Below are 23795 nucleotides of genomic sequence, written 5' to 3' on the forward strand. Positions count from 1 at the left end.
TGTTAATGTTGTAAATGACTATTGTAGCTGGAAAATGCAGATTTTTTTATGGAATATCTACACAGGCATACAGAGGCCCATTATCAGCAACCATCACTCCTGTGTTCCAATGGCACGTTGTGTTGTGGGGGGGGTTTGGTCAAATGGTTTATTTTGGGGTATCAGGTTAATTGTAGAGGTCTACACACTGCTAAAATTATAGTAATTTAGATTAAGAATGCATTAGGATACTGATCTGTAATTATAATTATAAGAAAGTTAATACTGGAAATATAGGATTATTATACTGTATGAGAATATAAATGTACATTTTGCCAATGCCGATGTGTGTTAAATTGAGGGTTTTGAGGGTTTTGAGTGATTGGACCTATCACTGAGCAATGTCATTCTAAATTTTGGTAGGGTAATTAATTGGATTTTGATTATGATTTGGAAACTGAATAGTTTTTCAAACTGAAGGATTGATTTGAGTTTAGTATGTTAATAACTACACGAGTGAAGCAATTAATGTATGGATTGATTGTTTTGATTGCTGTTGGAACTAAAGATGTTGACACTATTCTCAGCATGCCCTGGTGAATGGAGGGGGGAACTCTGATCCAGAGAATGAAACTGATCCTAATCTATTTGATCTATAGGCATTGACTTGTAAATAGTAGAATCATGATGCTCGTCTTGGGTCATGTTCATTAGGCACCAACAGAATACATTTTACTTAAACCAGGAGTCACTACCTGGATTTGTCCAATAAGATATGCTAATTTTAGTTTCTAGGATGGAAATAGTTATTTCCACCATGCTGATCCATTGGAGTGTAATAGATAACTAAAGCATTTTTTTTTTATTAAACTCCATTGTGGAATGCACTGCATTATGCGTTAAATATTTGATTTTCACCATCTATGAAGATATTGCCTTGAATCGTATAAACTATGTGCATCTTTTGTTTTTCTTCATGGGCTTGTGCAGGTGACTGTTTATCATGACCTCCCCAGACAAATTGGTAATTTCCTTTTAAGTTGAGAGGACTCTCAAAGTGGGGGAATGTGAGAGAAACTACAAGATTATGTTATAATACTGTTATTGCATCAAATTGTTGTTTTATGCAACAGAATAAGGGGTTGTTAGAACACACATCAGGTATGTTCTACTGAGGATGGGCCTCTGCGAGATTTAACACTGACAGAAGATTTATGATGTCTTTGGGTGATAAACCTAAAGAGACCGCATTCCATAGCATGAGTTAATGTGTCTGTTGTATAAGGTACCAGGGAGAGAAGAATCCGGGGCCCATACCCTGGTCTCTACACAATGAGAACAGTTTTTACAGCAGATACTGTCTGCTGTGAATTATAAGTATCTTTCATACAAATCTTAACCTTGGGACCCATTCCATACATCTGTTTTTTGTCATGAAAACTGAAGGGGGTGTATCTTAGATATAAAAGACCTTTCTACCTTTGTCTCAGGGCTCTCAACGAATCATCTGAGGGTGATTCGTCAACCAGCCATCATTATCACAAAGCACTCAATCGATTCACTTTATCTGTGTGCGCTGTAGTGACCTGCTCCCTTATTAATAGGTTAATAAATATTTAGTTTAACCTTTTGCGTGTAGGGGGCAGTATTTTCATTTTTGGCTAAAAACATACCCATTTGAAACTGCCTATTTCTCAGCCCCAGAAACTAGAATATGCATATAATTGTCAGATTAGGATAGAAAACACTCTAACGTTTCCAAAACTGTAAAAATATTGTCTGTGAGTATAACAGAACTGATATTGCAGGCGAAAGCCTGAGGAAAATCCAATCAGGAAGTGCCTCTTATTTTGAGACCTCTCTGTTCCTATGCATGCCTATCCTCCATTTAAAGAGATATCAACCAGATGATTCCTTTTTCTATGGCTTCCCTAAGGTGTCAACAGTCTTTAGCCATAGTTTCAGGCTGTGTTTTGCAATATTGCACTTGTGATTTCATGAATTTGAATATTTTTTAGTAATATTATTTGACTGTGGCACTATGCTATTCAGCGGTTGCTGATGACAATTATCCCGGTACTGGGATGGGTAGCGTCAAGAAGTATAACTCTGACTTGTGTGATAAGTTTGTCTCTCCTAATTTGATAGTAAAGATATTAACAACCACAATCTTTCTAATATCTCTCAGATATAGGACACACACCACAGAACAAACTTTGTTTAGATTTTTGGGGGGGACTATCTGTTGTTCCATGTAGTGAGTCTACTATTCAATGCATTTGTATGGGCTAATAGCAGTAAGGTCAAATATACAATACCAGTCAAAGTTTGGACACAACTACTCATTCCTGGGTTTTTCTTTATTTAGACTATTTTATACATTGTAGAATAATAGTGATGACTTCAAAACTATGAAATAACACATATGAATCATGTGGTAAACAAAAAAAGAATTAAACAAATCAAAATATAGTTTAGATTTTAGATTCTTCAAAGTAGCCACCCTTTGACTTGATGACAGCTTTGCACACTCTTGACATTCTCTCAACCAGCTTGAGGAGGTAGTCACCTGGAATGCTTTTTCAACAGTCATGAAGGAGTTCCCACATATGTTGAGCACTTGTTGGCTGCTTTTCCTTCACTCTGTGATCCAACTCATCCCAAACATCTCAATTGGGTTGAGGATGGGTGACTGTGGAGGCCAGGTCATCTGATGTAGCACTCAGCATTCTCCTTCTTGGTCAAATAGCCCTTACAAAGACTGGAGGTATGTTTTGGGCAATTGTGCTGTTGGAAAACAAATGATATTCCCACTAAGCGCAACCCATATTGGATGGCATATCGCTGAAGAATGCTGTGGTAGCCATGTTGGTCAAGTGTGCCTTTAATTCTAAATAAATCACAGACAGTGTCACCAGCTAAGCACCCCCACACCATCACTCCTCCTCCTCCATGCTTCACGGTGGGTACCACACATGTGGAGATCATCCGTTCACCTACTCTGCGTCTCACAAAGACACAACGGTTGGGACCAAAAATCTCAAATCTGGACTCATCAGACCAAAGGACAGATTTCCACCAGTCTAATGTCCATTGCTCATGTTTCTTGGTCCAAGCAAGTCCCTTCTTCTTAATTGTGTCCTTTAGTAGTGGTTTCACACAGTCTCCTCTGAACAGTTGATGTTGACATGTGTCTGAACTCTGTGAAGCATTTATTTGGGCTCCAATCGGAGGTATAGTTAATTGCCTATTTCTGAGGCTGGTAAACTCTAATGAACTTATCCTCTGCAGCAACTCTGGGTCTTCATTTCCTGTGGTCTTCATTTCCTGTGGAGGTCCTCATGAGAGCTTGTTTCCTCATAGCGCTTAATGGTTTTTGTGACTGCACTTTGAGAAAAATGTAAAGTTCTTGACATTTTTTGGATTGACTGATCTTCATGTCTTAAAGTAATGATGGATTGTCATTTCTATTTCCTTATTTGAGCTATTCTTGCCATAATATGGACTTGGTCACAACACATATGACTGGCTCAAATGCATCCAGGTGACTACTTCATGAAGCTGGTTGAGAAAATTCCAAGAGTGTGAAAGCTGTCATTAAGGCAAAGTTTTGTATGTGTGAGCATATGTAGTGTATGTGTGAGCGTATGTAGTGTGTGTGTGTGTGTGTGTGTAGGATGTTTGAGTGTGTGGGTAGTCCCGTGAGTGTGAATAGAAGCAGTGCAAAAGAGTCGGTGCAATTTTCTTTGCTATTCACCACTTCACTATTTCACAATTAATTTATTGTAAAATAAGATTAAATTGAACACTTTTGGTGTTTACACATGTATTTGTTTGATTTACAACTCTACAGGATCAAGAAAACAATATTCAAAATTCAAATTAATTTGGTTGGAGGCAATGATTCTCATTTACCTTACCTGTGGTAAGTTACATGTGTGTAGAGCAAAAATGCCATTTAACTAGTTTTGAAAAGAAAAAACAGAACATTCTGAAAAAAAACAGAGGGTGCCAATAGTGCAAGGGTGCCAATAGATTTGGTTCTCAAGGCACTTCCCATTGTGTCAGTAGGGAGATCCATGAGATGCATGTGGTTAATGGGGAGAATGCACACAACATGCTATCTAGTCACAATTCTGAAATAATGCATCACTTAGCATTCATTGCCACAGAGCAGCTATCAAGGAGAAAGAAGAAGAGGGAAAGAGATTGAAAGGGAGCAACAGAGGGTAGAGGTAGAGAGAGAAATAAAGATAGATTAAGGAAAGAGAGGGAGGGAGGTAAAGAGAAAGAAAAGATGAGGGCAAGGAGAGGGAGAGAGAGGTGCGGGTAGGGGGTTTATCAGTCTTACCCCTGCAGGGCCTTCTCTCCAAACCAGTCTCCTTTCCCCATGCTGCGGAGGTAGACAGGATCCCCGTTGGACTTGTCTTCCCTGGTCACATTCACCTGGACACAGGGGTGGGGGTACCAGTTTAAATCCATGAGGGGGAGTGAGCAATCACACATTCTGAGAGAAGGAACCTACGGGACAGACTCAATCTCAGCCATCAATGTGATAAGCCGTGCGCTACACTGTACATAAAACCTTTCTGTAATGTACATTTCTGTAACTGTACGGCTCACTAATCACTACATTATGAAACATCAGAGTGAGGCTGATGTAGAGCAGGGGGTGATGGACATCTCTGTGCATGCTAAATCTTTCTACATTTTATATGGACATCTTGGTGCTATGGTCTGTGAGGAGCCACTGACCAGGTCATTAGCTAGCTGACAACTGAGCAATGGATGTCCAGCAGTAAAGATATAGAAGGTCGTTTGGCTTAATTAATGCTTCTCTCTTTATTCATTAGCCTGTTGTATTCAGGTATGACATCACGTCCTCCAGGAATACATAATCACTCTGAATAAATCTAGAGGACAGAGCGATAATTCAACTTGTAACATGATCTGGAGGACAGAAAGGGAAAGGAAAAGCCAGGAAAAGAAACAGAGGGATTGAGAGAGAGAAGGATAGATGAATGTGGACAGGGAAGGATAATGGGGGAGAGAGAGAGAGAGAGAGAGAGAGAGGGAGATGTTTGTTCTACTAGTAGAGACAGACGGATACAGTACATCTTGATCATTTGAATAGGGTGAGTTGTTGACCTTATTTGGCTCCTTGGCTGGGACAGAAGGTGACATGTCTTGCTGAAAGCTCTGGATCTCTACCACCATCTCTAACCATTTTCAGTACTGCACCAGACCACACAACACCTGACTGGTTGATCAATATTGCGGTGTCTGATCATTTGCTTTCTAATTATGTTAATGATGATGATCATAGCAGTGACAATCCATGTTTTTCATTAAAGATTAAAAATAATAATGTCTTAATAATAATGACAATGATAACAATGAGGATGATGATGGTCTCACCATTCCCTTACTGATGATAAAGAAGGTGTCTCCAGTGGCTCCCTGTCTGATGATGTACTCTCCATTCTCATAGTGTGTCTGTAATGAAAGAGGAGAGCGGGGAAGAGAAATGAGAAGGATGAGTCACTGAAACACCTCTCTCAACTCCCTCTGTCTAATACATCCTATCGCCCCATGGGTGAGACACTTTGACACCTGGCCTTGGTGAAAATGTTTTTCCTCTGGATTGGATCTTAGTTATGTTAGAGCTTCAATCTGATCTTGTTGCCTTATAGAAAGCCTAGGTTGGTTTAAAACTTGTACTTGCCGGCAACACTAAATACATTGTTCTCTAATTCTCACCAAAATGTTTCAGATGGACTATACATTTATTAATTGGATGGTTCTCCCATCGATCGGGTTCCAGCCTATAAATAATGAAGTGATCTATGGGAAAGAGAGGGAGGGAGGTAAAAGGCTTCTTTCTTAGAAATAGCAGGAAGCAGATTGTACGTTCAAATTTCCTGCCAGTCCTTGACTATGGTGACATCATTTACCAGCAGCAGCCACTATTCTTAAAACTTTAGATGCTGTCTACTATAGCGCCCATCGCTATATCACAGGTGACAGTTTTAATACTCATTACTGCATCAAAAGGTTGGCTGGTCCTCATTGACGTCCCATAGATCACTTCATTACTCCCTTTTTGTGTACAAAGCTCTGCTACACAAGCTTCCAACTTACCTAACTTCGTTGATAAAGTATAAAAGAATGAGCAACCAAACCCGCTTGCAGGGTTGGCTAACTCTTGAAGTCCCTCTGGTCTCAACCAATTTAAGTAAATGCTCCTTTAGTTTTAGTGCCCCCTAATGTTGGAAGAACCTGCAAAATTCCTTGCATCTTGATTCCTTGCCTAAATATCTACTGACCCATAGCACTCACGTCTGTAGCCATGAAGTGCTTTGAAATGCTGGTCATGGCTCACATCAACACCATTATCCAATAAACCCTAGACCCACTCTAATTTGCATTCCGCCCTAACATATCCACAGATGACGCAATCTGTATTGCACTCCACACTCCTCTTTCCCACCAGGACAAAAGGAACACTTGTGTTAGAATGCTATTCATTGACTACAGCTCAGCGTTCAACACCATAGTGCCCTCAAAGCTCATCAGTAAGCTAAGGACCCTGGGACCAAACACCTCCCTCTGCAAATGGATCCTGGACTTCCTGACGTGCCTCCCCCAGGTGGTAAGGGTAGATAACAACACATCAACCACGCTGATCCTCAACACAGGAGCCCCTCAGGGGTGCATGCTCAGTCCCCTCCTACATGCTGAGTCCCCTCCTGTGCTCGCTGTTCACACACAGCCAGGCACGACTCCAACACCATCATTAAGTTTGCAGATGACACAACAGTGGTAGGCCTGATCACCGACAACGACTAAACAGCCTATATTCAAATTATACTATTTTATGTACTTTAGTCCATGGCAGTGACTCTGTATGTTATCTGTACAAGGGAGTCAGAGTGGAATGAGAGAGACAGAGACAGAGACATATAGAGAAATCAATATGACAACACCTGATTGACAGTACTACGATGAACACAAAAGAGTATTGAATGACACAGAGGGGCGCTCACAAACATGTTGTTAACATGTTATTATCGTTGTTTTTGATTGTGTTTGACAGTCAGTGTATGTCCCAAACGTTGGTCAGATGGTCTGTTCTTTTTTAGCCCATTGTTTTATTTTACCACTGTAGTCAGAATGGTTCTCCTTTTTCTATGGCATAGCAGGCAATTTACAGAAATTGCCAGTGGTGGAAAAAGTACCCAATTGTCATACTTGAGTAAAGGTAAAGATACATTAATAGAAAAGTCACCCAGTAAAGTACTGCTTGAGTAAAAGTTAAGTGTTTGGTTTTAAATATACTTAAGCATCAAAAGTAAATGTAATTGCTAAAACATACTTAAGTATCAATTGTAAAAGTAAAAGTATAAATAATTTAAAATTCCTTATATTAAGCAAACCATAAGGCACCATTTTTGTATTATTTTTTATTTATGGATAGCCAGCGGCACACTCCAACACTCAGACATAATTTACAAACAAATAATTTGTGTTTATTGATTCCGCCAGATCAGAGGCATTAGAGATGACCAGGGATGTTCTCTTGATAAGTGTGTGAATTGGACCATATTTCGGTCCCGCTACGTACTCAAAAGGTGACAAGTTTTTTTGGGTGTCAGGTAAAATGTATGGAGTAAAAAGTACATTATATTCTTCAGGAAGGTAGTGAAGTAAAAGTAAAATTTGTCCAAAATATACATACAGTAGTAAAGTACAGATAGTACTTTAAAGTATTTTTTACTAGGAATAGCATGCTAAAAAAGATTGCTCCCAGATGCTTTACAGATGGTCATACTATCAACAAATAATCTGTTGATAAGCAACTGCTTACTAAGGTTACGTTTAGAGTTAGGGTTAGGTTTAGAATAAGGGTTATGGTAGGGTTAAGGTTAGGGTTAGTGCTTGGGTAAGGATTAAGTTTAGGGTTAGGATAAGGCTTAAGGTTAGAGCTAGGGTTAGTAGATAGTTAGTTGAAATGCTACTAAAGCATCTACAAATGGACTATCCAAATAAAGTGTTACCAAAAGATTTGAGCTCAAATGAACTAGCGTTGCACGATATACCAACACTTTGGTACTTTTTTTTTTATACTAGAACATGAAAAACGGTTAAGTGCTAGTTTTTTTTTTTACTTTCGGAACTTCAATAAAATGTGTCTCACATTGTCTACTGATTGAGAGAGGATCAAGTCTGCCTATCAGCGCATCTGATGTCCCCTTATAGCACGAGCGCACCATGCCTGCCCCACTTACTCATTGATAGCTCAAGCCTGTCCTGAGGAAACACTTCACTTACTGGGAATCTGGGCTGCATCATGATAACTTCTGTGCAGCATGAGTGGTGAGCTAACACACTAACACAACACGGCATGTTGAAATGTTGCAGCTGTTAGTTACTGTTTACAAAACAATCTCCATTAAAGGCTAGAACACATTACAATGCAAGAAGATACCGGTTGCTTTCCTTGCTAGCTTACAACTGAAGCTGTCATCAATTCACTACCCTAGTAATTTGTTTGTGATAATATGAGCAATACAGATAAAGCCAGAGAACAGGTATAAAAATCACACTGACGAAGAAGTAATTATCTGAAGTATTTGAAAAATGAGAATCCTTCAAGAATTTAAATGACTCCTTCAAGAATTTGAATTCCATTTCAATTGTATGTGCTGTTGCATTATTAGATTAGATTAAACTTTATTAAACTTCATTGGACAAGTACAAGTACAGTACAACGAAATGCAGTTAGCATTAGACCAGAAGTGCATGTAAAAGAGTACAAAAAATGTACCAGAGAAACAATTAAGACAATGTTAAGACAATGTACAATGTTAATATTAATTGGGATGTATACAGTGCCTTGCGAAAGTATTCGGCCCCCTTGAACTTTGCGACCTTTTGCCACATTTCAGGCTTCAAACATAAAGATATAAAACTGTATTTTTTTGTGAAGAATCAACAACAAGTGGGACACAATCATGAAGTGGAACGACATTTATTGGATATTTCAAACTTTTTTAACAAATCAAAAACTGAAAAATTGGGCGTGCAAAATTATTCAGCCCCTTTACTTTCAGTGCAGCAAACTTTCTCCAGAAGTTCAGTGAGGATCTCTGAATGATCCAATGTTGACCTAAATGACTAATGATGATAAATACAATCCACCTGTGTGTAATCAAGTCTCCGTATAAATGCACCTGCACTGTGATAGTCTCAGAGGTCCGTTAAAAGCGCAGAGAGCATCATGAAGAACAAGGAACATACCAGGCAGGTCCGAGATACTGTTGTGAAGAAGTTTAAAGCCGGATTTGGATACAAAAAGATTTCCCAAGCTTTAAACATCCCAAGGAGCACTGTGCAAGCGATAATATTGAAATGGAAGGAGTATCAGACCACTGCAAATCTACCAAGACCTGGCCGTCCCTCTAAACTTTCAGCTCATACAAGGAGAAGACTGATCAGAGATGCAGCCAAGAGGCCCATGATCAATCTGGATGAACTGCAGAGATCTACAGCTGAGGTGGGAGACTCTGTCCATAGGACAACAATCAGTCGTATATTGCACAAATCTGGCCTTTATGGAAGAGTGGCAAGAAGAAAGCCATTTCTTAAAGATGTCCATAAAAAGTGTTGTTTAAAGTTTGCCACAAGCCACCTGGGAGACACACCAAACATGTGGAAGAAGGTGCTCTGGTCAGATGAAACCAAAATTGAACTTTTTGGCAACAATGCAAAATGTTATGTTTGACATAAAAGCAACACAGCTCATCACCCTGAACACACCATCCCCACTGTCAAACATGGTGGTGGCAGCATCATGGTTTGGGCCTGCTTTTCTTCAGCAGGGACAGGGAAGATGGTTAAAATTGATGGGAAGATGGATGGAGCCAAATACAGGACCATTCTGGAAGAAAACCTGATGGAGTCTGCAAAAGACCTGAGACTGGGACGGAGATTTGTCTTCCAACAAGACAATGATCCAAAACATAAAGCAAAATCTACAATGGAATGGTTCAAAAATAAACATATCCAGGTGTTAGAATGGCCAAGTCAAAGTCCAGACCTGAATCCAATCGAGAATCTGTGGAAAGAACTGAAAACTGCTGTTCACAAATGCTCTCCATCCAACGTCACTGAGCTCGAGCTGTTTTGCAAGGAGGAATGGGAAAAAATGTCAGTCTCTCGATGTGCAAAACTGATGGAGACATACCCCAAGCGACTTACAGCTGTAATCGCAGCAAAAGGTGGCGCTACAAAGTATTAACTTAAGGGGGCTGAATAATTTTGCACGCCCAATTTTTCAGTTTTTGATTTGTTAAAAAAGTTTGAAATATCCAATAAATGTCGTTCCACTTCATGATTGTGTCCCACTTGTTGTTGATTCTTCACAAAAAAAATACAGTTTTATATCTTTATGTTTGAAGCCTGAAATGTGGCAAAAGGTCGCAAAGTTCAAGGGGGCCGAATACTTTCGCAAGGCACTGTACATGTGCAATGAAGGCAAATGGCAAGTAGAAATTGGCAAATTGAAAGTGCAAGGAGGCATGCAACTGAAATACAGGGATACCAGCAATGAGGTTACCGAGGTAGACTGAATAATGTACAACTGAATAATGTACTAAAAAACATAATAATAAAAAACATACCCAAATAAAACTGCCTATTTCTCAGGCCCAGAATCTAGAATATGCATATAATTGTCAGATTAGGATAGAAAACACTGTAAAGTTTCCAAAACGGTCAAAATATTGTCTGTGAGTATAATAGAACTGATATTGCAGGCAAAAACCTGAGGAAAATCCAACCCGGATGTGCTGTTTTTCCTGAAAGGTCTCTGTTCCATTGCCTGCCTTCGCTCCATTTAAAGGGATATCAACCAGATTCAATTTCCTATGGCTTCCCCATGGTGTGAACAGTCTTTAGACAACGTTTCAGGCTTTTATTTTGAAAAATGAGCGAGAAAGATCCCATCAAGTCATTGGATGGCTGGGTGTCAGTAGCGTTTTGCATGCGCAACAGCTTGGAACAGACATTTTCTCTCTCTCTCCTATTGAAGGAGCTACAGTCCCGGTTGAAATATTATCGATTATATATTGTAAAAACAACCTGAGGATTGATTATAAAAAACGCCAACCAAATGGAGGTATTTTGGATATAAAAGTAATCTTTATGGAACAAAAGGAACATTTATTGTGTAACTGGGAGTCTCGTGAGTGCAAACATCCGAAGATCATCAAAGGTAAGCGATTCATTTTATTGCTTTTCTGACTTTCGTGACCAATCTACTTGGCTGCTAGCTGTTTGCAATGTTTTGTCTACTGCGAGAGATGTCCTTACATAAACGCTTGTTATGCTTCCGCCGAAAAGCATTTTTGAAATCTGACACGCCAGGTGGATTAACATGCTGTGTTTTGCAATATTGCAAAATAAATTATTTAATTTCGGCACTTAGTTGACGAAAATGATCCCAGTAATCAGACTTTGCAAAGCAAAGAGTCCAGTAGTACCGTGAAGAGTGCAAAGAGAATAATGCAACACAAAGTCAGCACTAGGCAGGTGGATATGGCTAGTGCCGTGTGATGACACAATGCATATTTTTTGGGTGTACTTTTACCCCTTTTTTCTCCCCAATTGGTAGTTACAGTCTTGTCCCTTCGCTGCAACTCCCCTACAGACTCAGGAGAGGCGAAGGTCGAGAGTCATGCGTCCTCCGAAACACAACCCTGCTTCTTGACACACTGCTCGCTTAACCCATAAGCCAGCCGCACCAATGTGTCAGCTTGCAGGCGCCCGGCCTGCCACAAGGAGTTGCTAGAGTGCGATGGGACAAGGAAATCCCTAACCCTCCCCTAACACAGATGATGCCAGATGATGTCCAATTCTGTACCGCCTCATGGGTCTCCCGGTAACGGCCAGCTGTGACACAGCCTAGGATCGAACCCGGGTCTGTAGTGACACCTCAAGTGAGACCTCTGCGCCTCTCGGGAGGCCCTAACACACTGCATTTTCAAACAGAAGTAAACCGGGTTCATGACTGATGCAATAACATCTACCTCATACTCAACATCAACAAAACAAAATATCTGCTCATTGATTTCTGGAGGAAGGCAGACCCAGTGAGCCACCTAGTCCTGGGGGGGTGAACAGCCATAGAGAGTGGTGAGTTTTAAGTACCTGGGAACCATTATGGACAGCACACTCTCTTTTAATGCCAACACTCATAACATCAATAAAATATGCCAACAACGACTCGACCTCCTGCACAAACTGAGACAACTGAATGTCATCACCCAGATACTCTCCAACTACTACACCTGACATGTAGAGAGTGTGCTGACTTTCTGTTTCCTGGTCTGCTACTGTGGGCTGTCAGTGGCTAATAAGGATAATAAGGATATCCTCAGGCGGACTGTGAACCTGGGGTCCAAACTCTGCGGGCTGCAGTGCAGAGGGCTTCTGAGCCTCTACAGGCAAGGGACAAGGCCAAACGACCCCACACACAATCTTGCCCAATGTTTTCAGCTGCTGCCCTCTGGAAGGAGATTGTTCAGTAAGGATGGAAGCAAGGCAAGTTTCATTACATCAGCCATCGGGCTGCTGAACAGTGGGACATAGGACAGATGCAGGCCCAATACATGATCGGACAATAGGCTGCAGAGACTGAATATGTGTAAATGTAAATGTGTGACTTGTGTACTAACATTCCAGTTTTCCGTACTGCATGTAATATGTTGTATTGTGTTTGGTATTTGTATGTCGACATCACAGAAGGATTTTCCATGTAAATAGACAGTAAAGTACATTTTATCGTATGCAGTATATCAACATCATATAACGCATCCAGAATACCTAGTTGTTCAGAACTCTCAAACCTGCCTCCAGCATAGTGAGAACATCATCCCCAACTATAGTTATTTATTCTCCATTCAAGTAACACACGGTTGTATCCATAGAAATGTGTAGCCTTGGAAAACACCTTTGTGTGCATCACAGTCTTTCAACAGAGGACCTACCTCTTCAAGGACATCAGCTAGCTTGCTTAGAATCTCCTCCGGAAGTTCATGAAACGTCGGAACGCTGCAGGAAGAAAATAGTCAAAAAGTCAGTGTAGAAAGAAGAATAGAGATCCACACTGTATTGCATATTACAGGGTGTTGACGCTAATAGACACATTGATCGGAGCGTAATGATATATCGGCAGCTACACAGTCAATAGGTTAACCTGAATAGAGTTTCTGTTCATCACACTCTCACAGTTTACATAATTTTGGATAATGTATATTCCAGAAATAAACCTTAGAAATACACTGATTTCCTGTATGTACAGTATATACACGCACACACTGACAGACATTGAAAAGGATGTTTGTTCTGTGTGTTTCCTGGCAAAATGGACCAATGCTTATCAGAGGAGAAAGCAAATAACCTAGGCATTGGAACAAAGGCCTTTATCTCCCCATATCATCTCTCTGTTTCTCCATCTCCCCCTCCCTCTCATTTCCCATGCTTTATTACAGTAATCTGAACCATATCGCCACGGCACTGACTCATGGTGCAGAATTTCCTACATGGATCCCGGCCAGAAAATGGCTGGTCAGATGGCTCATTACTATGGGAAACGTGACCGAGCCATGAAACAGTCAGCGCAAACAAAAAGCATGTGTTATGGATAGTTCTGTATCTAACAACTTAATTGGGTTGTAATAAAATGTTTAATTCTATCATGTTCTTTGCATGTTAGGTTAAAAACTGTTACAGTGGAATAGGATGGTGTGTATGTGAAGATGTACATGCACATACAGTGGGTCAAAAAAGTATTTAGTCAGCCACCAATTGTGCAAGTTCTCCCACTTAAAAAGATGAGAGGCCTGTAATTGTCATCATAGGTTCACTTCAACTATGACAGACAAAATGAGAAAAAAAAATCCAGAAAATCACATTGTAGGATTTTTTATGAATTTATTTGCAAATTTTGGTGGAAAATAAGTATTTGGTCACCTACAAACAAGCAAGATTTCTGGCTCTCACAGACCTGTAACCTCTTCTTTAAGAGGCTCCTCTGTCCTCCACTCGTTACCTGTATTAATGGCACCTGTTTGAACTTGCACAAATCAAAGAAGTATAACCTTCCCCCAAAAAAATGTCCATTAATTATAATCCACATAATAATTTCATATTTCCTGTTGCTGGAGGATTATTTTCCTGCTGTAGCAAACTGGCCCAAATTAAGATCCTACATCTGTAGTACGCTATTTTCGGGGACAGAAGTAATCTATTTAGCCTTAACTTCTTATGGCTGCAGGGGCAGTATTGAGCAGCTTGGATGAAAAGGTGCCCATTGTAAACGGCCAGCTCCTCAGTCTCAGTTGGTAATATATGCAAATTATTATTAGTATTGGATAGAAAACACTCTAAAGTTTCCAAAAGTGTCACAATATTGTCTGTGAGTATAACAGAACTGATATTGCAGGCGAAACCCTGAGGAAAATCAAAACAGGAAGTGACCTCTATTTTGAAAACTCCATGTTGCGTAGCCTCTCTTTACTCCATTTAAAGGGATATCAACCAGATTCATTTTCCTATCGCTTCCTCAAGGTGTCAGTCTTCAGACAGTTTCAGGCTTTTATTTTGAAAAAATGAGCCAGAATGATAACATTGCGTCAAGTGGTCACATGAGTTTTGCTCACGCAACTGAGTTTGGACAGCCATTGCTTTTCCCTCCTACTAATAAAGACATTTGCGTTGATATATTATCGATTATATATTTTTAAAACAACCTGTGGACATTATGGAAACTATTTGGAATTTGTCTGCGTTGTCGTGACCGCTATTTCCTGTGGATTTCTGAACATAACGCGCCAAACAAACGGAGGTATTTTGGATATAGAAATAATCTTTATGGAACAAAAGGAACATTGGTTGTGTAACTGGGAGTCTCGTGAGTGAAAACATCCGAAGATCATCAAAGGTAAATTATTAATTTGATTGCTTTTCTGATTTCCGTGACCAAGCTACTTGATGCTAAGTGTACTTAATGTTTTGTCGTGCGATCGATAAACTTACACAAACGCTTGGATTGCTTTTGCTGTAAAGCATAATTTCAAAATCACGACAGGTGGATTAACAAAATGCTAAGCTCTGTTTTCCTATATTGTACTTGTGATTTCATGAATATAAATATTTTTAGTAATATTCATTGAATGTAGCGCTATGCTATTCAGCGGTTGTTGATGACAATTATCCCGTTAACTTGTTATGGCTGCAATCCCGTTAAGATGCTTTTGGGAAACCAGGCCCAGAGCTACACACCACTGCAGTCTATCTAAAAAAACTTTAACATGATCAATCATTTCACATTCTTAGCTATCTCAACTCTGATAGCTGTAGGCGCCTGGACTATCTAAACGCTGTTCCTGTTGAGATAGGGGATCAGCAATAGCTCTCTTGCCATCCAAGTGACACTTTGCAGGCAACACAACTCATGAAAGCAGGGGGATTGACTGGGGTCTCGGTTTCTCCTGAGCTCCAGAGCGTAATTAAACAGAGCTAAGAAAAATACCTTCCAGATAAGACACAGAGACACACACACTCCCCCTCTTTCTATCCCTCTCCTCTCAGAAGTTTTAAATTAATATCCCTATTCTATTTCCAGGGAGGACGAATGTCTAATTTCATTGCAGATAAAAAAATGCATAAAGGTTGACTCATGGAGACAGTTGGTTTACCGTAATCTGACTGCTCTTTAATAATATTTTATTAGCTGAACTGTCTACAAGCAGAGCTTCTTGGGATCTAAAATCCATAGAGTGAACTACAACAATTACAAAATCACTTGTCCTCCCGGGGTATAAAAATCAAAAATATAGCAAGCTAACTTCAACAATAATTACGAAAAAAGTAGGAAGTCTGTAATAAAGAACCAGCTGTAAATTTAACTCTCGTTTTGAACCAAGAAATATGGATTTGTATCTGAACATGTATGAAAGTTAGCTTGTTGACCTATCAATCCTGCTTTCAGAAATATCTGCTTCAAACACACACCTGCCTTACCTGCCACGATACACGCTCCACTCAGTCTGAGTATCAAAAATGACTTTAGATTGAGAACAAAATATACCCCCAAACTACTTTATCTGGTCAGAAAGGTATCTCTGGTACAGTACACTACAGTACATCTCCATTATGATGGCAGTATAGAAAGAGCTGAGGAGGCTCTATACCTTCCTTGGCTGCCCTTGCAATGTCACCTATTGAGGGCATCTCCTTTTACAGTGAAAGGCTGACTGGTTTCCTGCTTTCACTTTCACCTGGCTGCCACTAGAACTCAGACAGGAGCGAGTGAGAGAGAATACTGTGTGATTCATGAGGCCTTTGTTCTGAGTAAATAAAATCTGTAAACCTCTGAGTGGTAGTGGGCCCAGCAGAGTATTTCTGAGAACCTCTCAATGGATGAAAATTATTTATGCAATTACACATTTGAACTATGGGAAACAGATTAACTCCGCATGAATAAAACCCATCGAAAGGAAATGTCATTCCATTTTCATAAAATATCCCCAAAAAAAGCACAGCGATAGAATGAAAAACGTCAGATAGTAAAAGACAGAACAGGGGGACAATCAGATGGACAGACAGAGGGACAGACAGAGGGACATAGAGGGAAAGCAGTGAAGGCAGTACACTTCCAAGGCATCTCATACCTCCTGTATGATGTATATAACACTCTCTTCTCCCTCCATCTTTTGAAGAGGACTTGTTTTATTCCACGCTGTGTGTGGGTGCAACAATATGATTCTATCTGCCTTTAATATGTTAATAGGCTTCCCCATATTCAGCTCATTTCCTCTGCAAACCCTATGCTAATGTCAACATCAGATGGAGAAGAAAGAGAGCAGGAAGTAGGGATGTCTATTTTTTCCGGTACAGTGGGTGCTTACAGACTTGCGTGGGATTTCAATGGTACATCTCTACAATATAGCCAACCCTTGTACTGTAGTAGTATCTAGAAGTATAGTCTTTCTGTTCCTCACCTTTTTAAAAACTCCATGTATTCAGTGTGCTTGATTAGGCCCGTCCTCATCATAATAGTCTGAAAGCATTGTCGGTCGATGGCCCATAACTTCACATTAGTGAGAGCTGGAGAGGGAGAAGAGAGGAGTGATTAGAATAGTCAGGGAGAAACATGGATTGCAGGGCATTTTCACAATAAAATGAGTTATATTATTAACCAGGTATCTACTTGGACATCCCCTAAGATCCCCACAGCAGAAAGGCTACATAGTATAACAGGAGAATCATTAGCATGACGTTCATCAATGATGAATGGATCCATTCCAAAGTATCCAATTCTGTTAAAGGTCCCAAAAGCACACACATCCCTGGGTCTCTCGTCTTTTAAGTTTGCTGCAGCTAATGACTGAAACGAGCTGCAACAAACACTCAACCTGAACAGTTTTATCTCAATCTCTTCATTCAAAGACTCAATCGTGGACACTCTTACTGACAATTGTGGCTGCTTTGCGTGATGTATTGTTGTCTCTATCTTCTTGCCCTTTGTGCTGTTGTCTGTGCCCAATAATGTTTGTATCATCTTTTGTGCTGCTACCATGCTGCGTTGTCATGTGTTGCTGCCTTGCTATGCTGTTGTCTTAGGTCTCTCTTTATGTAGTGATGTGTTGTCTCTTTTGTCGTGATGTATGTTTTGTCCTATATGTATTTATTTATTTATTTTAAAATTATTTTTAATCCCAGCCCCAGTCCCCGCAGGAGGCCTTTTGCCTTTTGGTAGGCCATCATTGTAAATAAGTATTTACTCTTAACTGACTTGCCTAGTTAAATAAAGATTCAATAAAATGTAAAACATTTTTGGGGGGCTGAGCCTGCCCATGCATGTTTATCTGTTTTTTGCTTTATTTGTTTGTTTTGGTTATGACTGGTCTACTTGGTTGTCTGTGACACTGTGACACTGAATCATCCACTCCAAATCTCATACAGTAGGTTTTCACACACACACACACACACACACACACACACACACACACACACACACACACACAAACATACACTTGTGGGCAGGCAAGATAACAGACACATAAACCCAACCATGAGAACACCCACACACCTCCCAGGAGCTAAACTTGAGCCCAGTGTTAGCTATGTCTTCTAACACAGGAGAGCACAGGAGAGATTATGTCATTACACATGCAGGCTCTTTTTAGTCCCAGTTAGAGTATTTCTATTAACAGTCTGAAACTGTCTGCAGCCCTCGTACCAACTAATGAGGAAGGAGACCGCAACAAACACTCTGCATCCTTCTTTCAGCACTAAATAACTAAAACACTGAGGCTGGGTCCCATTCCAAAAACCTACTTCTCTTGTGCCTACATAATTCACACACATGGAGCTGAAACACTGGTTAAATGGACGCAATATAGCAGATGGAGATTTCACAGCCTAGCAAAAGGGCTTCGTGAAATGACCTCGTCACAATATTGCTTTCAGCTTTCCAGTGCTATCAGGCTGTCTACTGCATGAAATCAAAGGCAGATGAAACCCAGTGGGCAAAGACATCAATTCAATGTCTATTACACGTTGGTTCAACGTAATTTAATTGAAATTATTGATTCAACCAGTGTGTGCCCAGTGAGATGGGAGCATGTTTTTGTAAAGGGATTGTTAGGGAAGAGACTGCCATTCCAGACCTCTAAAACCCAAGCCTCAGGGAAGAGGGCTAAAAGCTTTTGGAGTAACACTCCTGTTAGGCCCTAAAGCAACAACTATTAAAGAGGAGAGACGTGATGGTATAAACACAGACCCAACAGAGTGCTACGTCGGTAAGTGGACAATTCACAGGTTATGCGGAAATCAGATATTGAGAGGCCTGGAGAGCATTGCAGTGAGGTAAAAAGTGAGTTATTTGGAGACTTGACTAAATTGCAGTGAGACTTAGGGAGCTAGTTAGCCTGCAGTGTGTGTAGATTAATGTCTTAATGCTTGTGATCCGTTGGCCATTAGCTTGACAGCTTAACACAGGGGCAAATTAAAGCCACTCCAGGCCCTGGGTAGACAAACAGGCAGGGAAGGAGGTGGAATGGTAAGGGGCTTGAGAAGTGTGGGAGTCTGATAGTGAGGGAATTATGTTGAAGTGGACTGAGAATACATGCATATGAAGTACCCCACATAAATCAGCACACACATAAACGTGTGTTGATCTCTAAGTACACAGACACACACACACACACACACACACAAGCACACAGGCACAAACACAGTCACACACACCTGGGATCTCATAATCCCTTATAGAAATTGGAACAACACTATTGCTAACACAAAAAAAGGTGTGTGATCAAGTCTGCTACTGTCTTCATCGTAAAAAGGACAAGTCACATCAGGATTTATGTTCCCACAGCATACCGAGTGTGATCTCACCTCAATTTGGTGTCATTAACAGTCTCTGCTTCTACCTTGTCCTTGACAGAAAAGCTATGCCTGTCTGTCCAATACTTGCACTGCCAAAATCCTTCCACTCGCCCATACATTTCTTCCCCACTTCCCTTATCCAAAAGCCAACAGAACTGATAGTCTGTAGTTGTTTCCCCTCCCCTTTCTTGAACTGTCCCACTAGCTCTTGGGTAGGTTCTTGTTATTATCCTAGCAGGTAAAAGTGCAGTGATGCAACCGTCACTCAAAAGCACCTGTTCAGAGGACATCTGTGAGTCATATAAGACAACTATCTAACATTATCTGTCTCAGACCCATATGTTTTGTTTCACTGGAATTGTGTCACATAAAAATGGTGTTGGCAGTGATGGTCATTGCTTCAGGAGCCTTTGTGCTCCAACTATTAACAACGAGAAGCACTGACATATTATTCACGGTAAAAACCCACGAAATTGCCATCGGTTGGAAGAGTCTCTCCTGCCCAAGTGTGATGGGCTCCCCTGGCCCCGCCATTACTATGCAGTCCTCCTCTCCCGTCCAGCCAACACTAATATTTAAAGCTATTGATTGATTGAGCTGTTGATTGTGATCACCTCAGTCTGTGAGTAATAAAGGATCAGTTGATTTGCCTCGTGTCACTCAGCGAGAGAAAGGCTTTGTTAAATCCCTTGTACAGCAGCTAAGGCCAGAGCTCTGCTTGTCAGGGGCTGGAGAGAATATATCACAGAGCAAAAGAGGATTGAACAAGTTACTACACCTAAAGTCACCAGAAAAAAGTATTTGAAAATCTTTACGTCTGAATGTATGTCACAACATTACATTTTCAGGTGGGGCTAGGGCTGTTGCGGTGACCGTATTAACGCCACACCAGCAGTCATGAATTGAGTCACAGTAATCTCCTCTTATGCACTCTGGACATGCATTGGTGGTGCCCAACTCACAGTTAGGCTTAATTTTTTGATGATCAATTTGAAGAAAGAAATTCAACAACATGTTGAATCTGAGTGAAAAACATAGTCATTGCGGATGTTTTTTCTAAGCCAAACACAAGGAAATGTATGGTACTTTCTAAGGTTGTCACGCCCTGACCATAGTTTACTTTGTATTTTCTATGTTTTGATTGGTCAGGGTGTGATCTGAGTGGGCATTCTATGTTTCATGTCTTGTTTGTCTATTTCTATGTTCAGCCTGATATGGTTCTCAGTCAGAGTCAGAGGCAGTCATTGTCTCTGATTGGGAACCATATTTAGGTAGCCTGGGTTTCACTGTGTGTTTGTGGGTGATTGTTCCTGTCCTTAGTGTTAGTTTGCACCAGTTTAGGCTGTTTCGGTTTTCATTACATTTATTATTTTGCACTGTTTGTATTTAGATTCGTGTCGCTATAGTCACAATAAACATGGATCGTAATCTACACGCCGCATTTTGGTCCGACTCTCCTTCTCATAAAGAAAACCGTTACAGAATCACCCACCACCAACGGACCAAGCAGCGTGTCAACAGGCAGCAACAGCAGCGTAAAGAGGAATGGACATGGGAGGACGTTTTAGATGGCAAGGGCTGTTACACTTGGGAGGAGATACTGGCTGGAAGAGATCGCCTCCCATGGGAACAGGTGGAGGCACTTAGGAGAGCAGAGGCAGCCGGAGAGAGGAGCCGGCGATATGAGGGAACACGGCTGGCAAGGAAGCCCGAGAGGCAGCCCCAAAAATTTCTTGGGGGGGGGCTAACAGGGAGTATGGCTACGCCAGGTAGGAGACCTGGGCAGACTCCCTGTGCTTACCGGGGGGCTAGAGAGACCGGACAGGCACCGTGTTATGCAGTGGTGCGCACGGTGTCTCCAGTGCGGGTGCATAGCCCGGTGCGGTATATTCCAGCTCCGCGTGTCGGCCGGGCTAGATTGAGCGTCGAGCCTAATGCCATGAAGCCGGCTCTACGCAGCTGGTCCCCAGTGCGTCTCCTTGGGCCGGCTTACATGGCACCAGCCTTGCGCTCGGTGTCTCCGGTTTGCCTGCATAGCCCAGTGCGGGCTATTCCACCTCGCCGCACTGGCAGGGCGACCGTGAGCATTCAACCAGGTAAGGTTGGGCAGGCTCGGTGCTCAAGAGCTCCAGTGCGCCTGCACGGTCCGGTTTTTCCAGTACCACCTCCACACCCCAGCCCTCCGGTAGCAGCTCCCCGCACCAGGCTTCCTGTGCGTGTCCTCGGCCCAGTACCACCAATTCCAGCACCACGCATCAGGCCTACAGTGCGCCTCGCCTGTCCAGCGCTGCCAGAGCCTCCCTCCTCTTCAGCGCTGTCGGAGTCTCCCGCCTGTTTAGCGCTGTCAGAGCTTTCCGCCTCTACAGCGCTGCCGGAGTCTCCCGCCTGTTCGGAACTGCCAGTTTGCAAGGAGCTGCCAGTTTGCAAGGAGCTGCCAGTTTGCAAGGAGCTGCCAGTCTGCAAGGAGCTGCCAGTCTGTAAGGAGCTGCCAGTCTGTAAGGAGCTGCCAGTCTGCATGGAGCTGCCAGTCTGCATGGAGCTGCCAGTCTGCAAGGAGCTGCCAGTCTGCAAGGATCAGCCAGTCTGCAAGGAGCTGCCAGTCTGCAAGGAGCTGCCAGTCTGCATAGAGCTGCCAGTCTGCAAGGAGCCGCCAGAGCTGCCTTTCTGCAGGATGCCGCCAAAGCTGCCAGTCTGCAAGGAGCCGCCAGAGCTGCCAGTCTGCAAGGAGCCGCCAGAGCTGCCAGTTAGCATGGAGCAGCCAGGGCCGCCAGTCAGCATGGAGCAGCCAGGGCCGCCAGTCAGCATGGAGCAGCCAGGGCCGCCAGTCAGCATGGAGCAGCCAGGGCCGCCAGTCAGCATGGAGCAGTCAGTCAGCATGGAGCAGCCGGAGCAGCCAGTCAGCATGGAGCAGCCAGAGCAGCCAGTCAGCATGGAGCAGCCAGAGCTGCCAGTCAGCATGGAGCAGCCAGAGCTGCCAGTCAGCATGGAGCAGCCAGTCAGCATGGAGCAGCCAGAGCTGCCAGTCAGCATGGAGCAGCCAGTCAGCACGGAGCAGCCAGAGCTGTCAGTCAACCAGACTCTTCCAGATCTGCCAGTCGACCAGACTCTTCCAGATCTGCCAGTCGTCCAGACTCTTCCAGATCTGCCAGTCGACCAGACTCTTCCAGATCTGCCAGTCGACCAGACTCTTCCAGATCTGCCAGTCGACCAGACTCTTCCAGATCTGCCAGTCGACCAGACTCTTCCAGATCTGCCAGTCGACCAGACTCTTCCAGATCTGCCAGTCGACCAGACTCTTCCAGATCTGCCAGTCGACCAGACTCTTCCAGATCTGCCAGTCGACCAGACTCTTCCAGATCTGCCAGTCGTCCAGACTCTTCCAGATCTGCCAGTCGTCCAGACTCTCCCAGATCTGCCAGTCGTCCAGATTCTCCCAGATCCGCCAGTCGACCAGATTCTCCCAGATCCGCCAGTCGACCAGATTCTCCCAGATCCGCCAGTCGACCAGATTCTCCCAGATCCGCCAGTCGACCAGATTCTCCCAGATCTGCTAGTCGACCAGGATCTGCTGAAACCGCCAGCCAGCCAGGTTCTGGTAGTTTCTACTACCTGCCTGGGCTTCCTCTCAGTGCTGAGCTTCTTCTCAGTGCTGAGCTTCCTCTCAGTGCTGAGCTACCCATCTGTCCCGAGTTACCTCTGTCCCGAGCTGTCCCTCTGTCCCATGTTATCATTGTGGTGGGTAACCTATTTAGGGACGTTTAGGAGGGGGATTAAAACTGTCATGGAGTGGGGTCCACGTCCAGCGCCAGAGCCGCCACCGCGGACAGATGCCCACCCAGACCCTCCCCTATAGGTTCAGGTTTTGCGGCCGGAGTCCGCACCTTGGGGGGGGGGGGGTACTGTCACGCCCTGACCATAGTTTACTTTGTATTTTCTATGTTTTGATTGGTCAGGGTGTGATCTGAGTGGGCATTCTATGTTTCATGTCTTGTTTGTCTATTTCTATGTTCAGCCTGATATGGTTCTCAGTCAGAGGCAGGTGTTCGTCATTGTCTCTGATTGGGAACCATATTTAGGTAGCCTGGGTTTCACTGTGTGTTTGTGGGTGATTGTTCCTGTCCTTAGTGTTAGTTTGCACCAGTTTAGGCTGTTTCGGTTTTCATTACATTTATTATTTTGCACTGTTTGTATTTAGATTCGTGTCGCTATAGTCACAATAAACATGGATCGTAATCTACACGCCGCATTTTGGTCCGACTCTCCTTCTCATAAAGAAAACCGTTACAAAGGTGATGAATAATTCAAGTAATTTAAGACGTTTCACGTAGAACACCCATATGTATATTAGAGCTTACTCA

At 42.4% G+C, this 23795-nt stretch overlaps 1 protein-coding gene across 2 annotated transcripts in view; it reads right to left on the bottom strand.

Moving 5' to 3' along the window:
- Positions 1–23795, bottom strand: part of LOC110502467 (cGMP-dependent protein kinase 1) — a 169354-nt gene that overhangs the window by 19136 nt on the left and 126423 nt on the right. For both annotated transcript variants that reach the window (XM_021580501.2, XM_021580500.2), the window contains exons 4-7: positions 17046–17151; positions 13029–13092; positions 5398–5475; positions 4331–4425 (exon numbers count right to left, since the gene is read on the bottom strand). In XM_021580501.2, coding sequence (XP_021436176.2) covers positions 4331–4425; positions 5398–5475; positions 13029–13092; positions 17046–17151 — 343 coding nt within the window. The remainder of the gene's footprint in view (positions 1–4330; positions 4426–5397; positions 5476–13028; positions 13093–17045; positions 17152–23795) is intronic.

Source organism: Oncorhynchus mykiss, chromosome 23, assembly GCF_013265735.2.
Source record: "Oncorhynchus mykiss isolate Arlee chromosome 23, USDA_OmykA_1.1, whole genome shotgun sequence".
NCBI classification, from domain to species: Eukaryota; Metazoa; Chordata; class Actinopteri; order Salmoniformes; family Salmonidae; genus Oncorhynchus; species Oncorhynchus mykiss.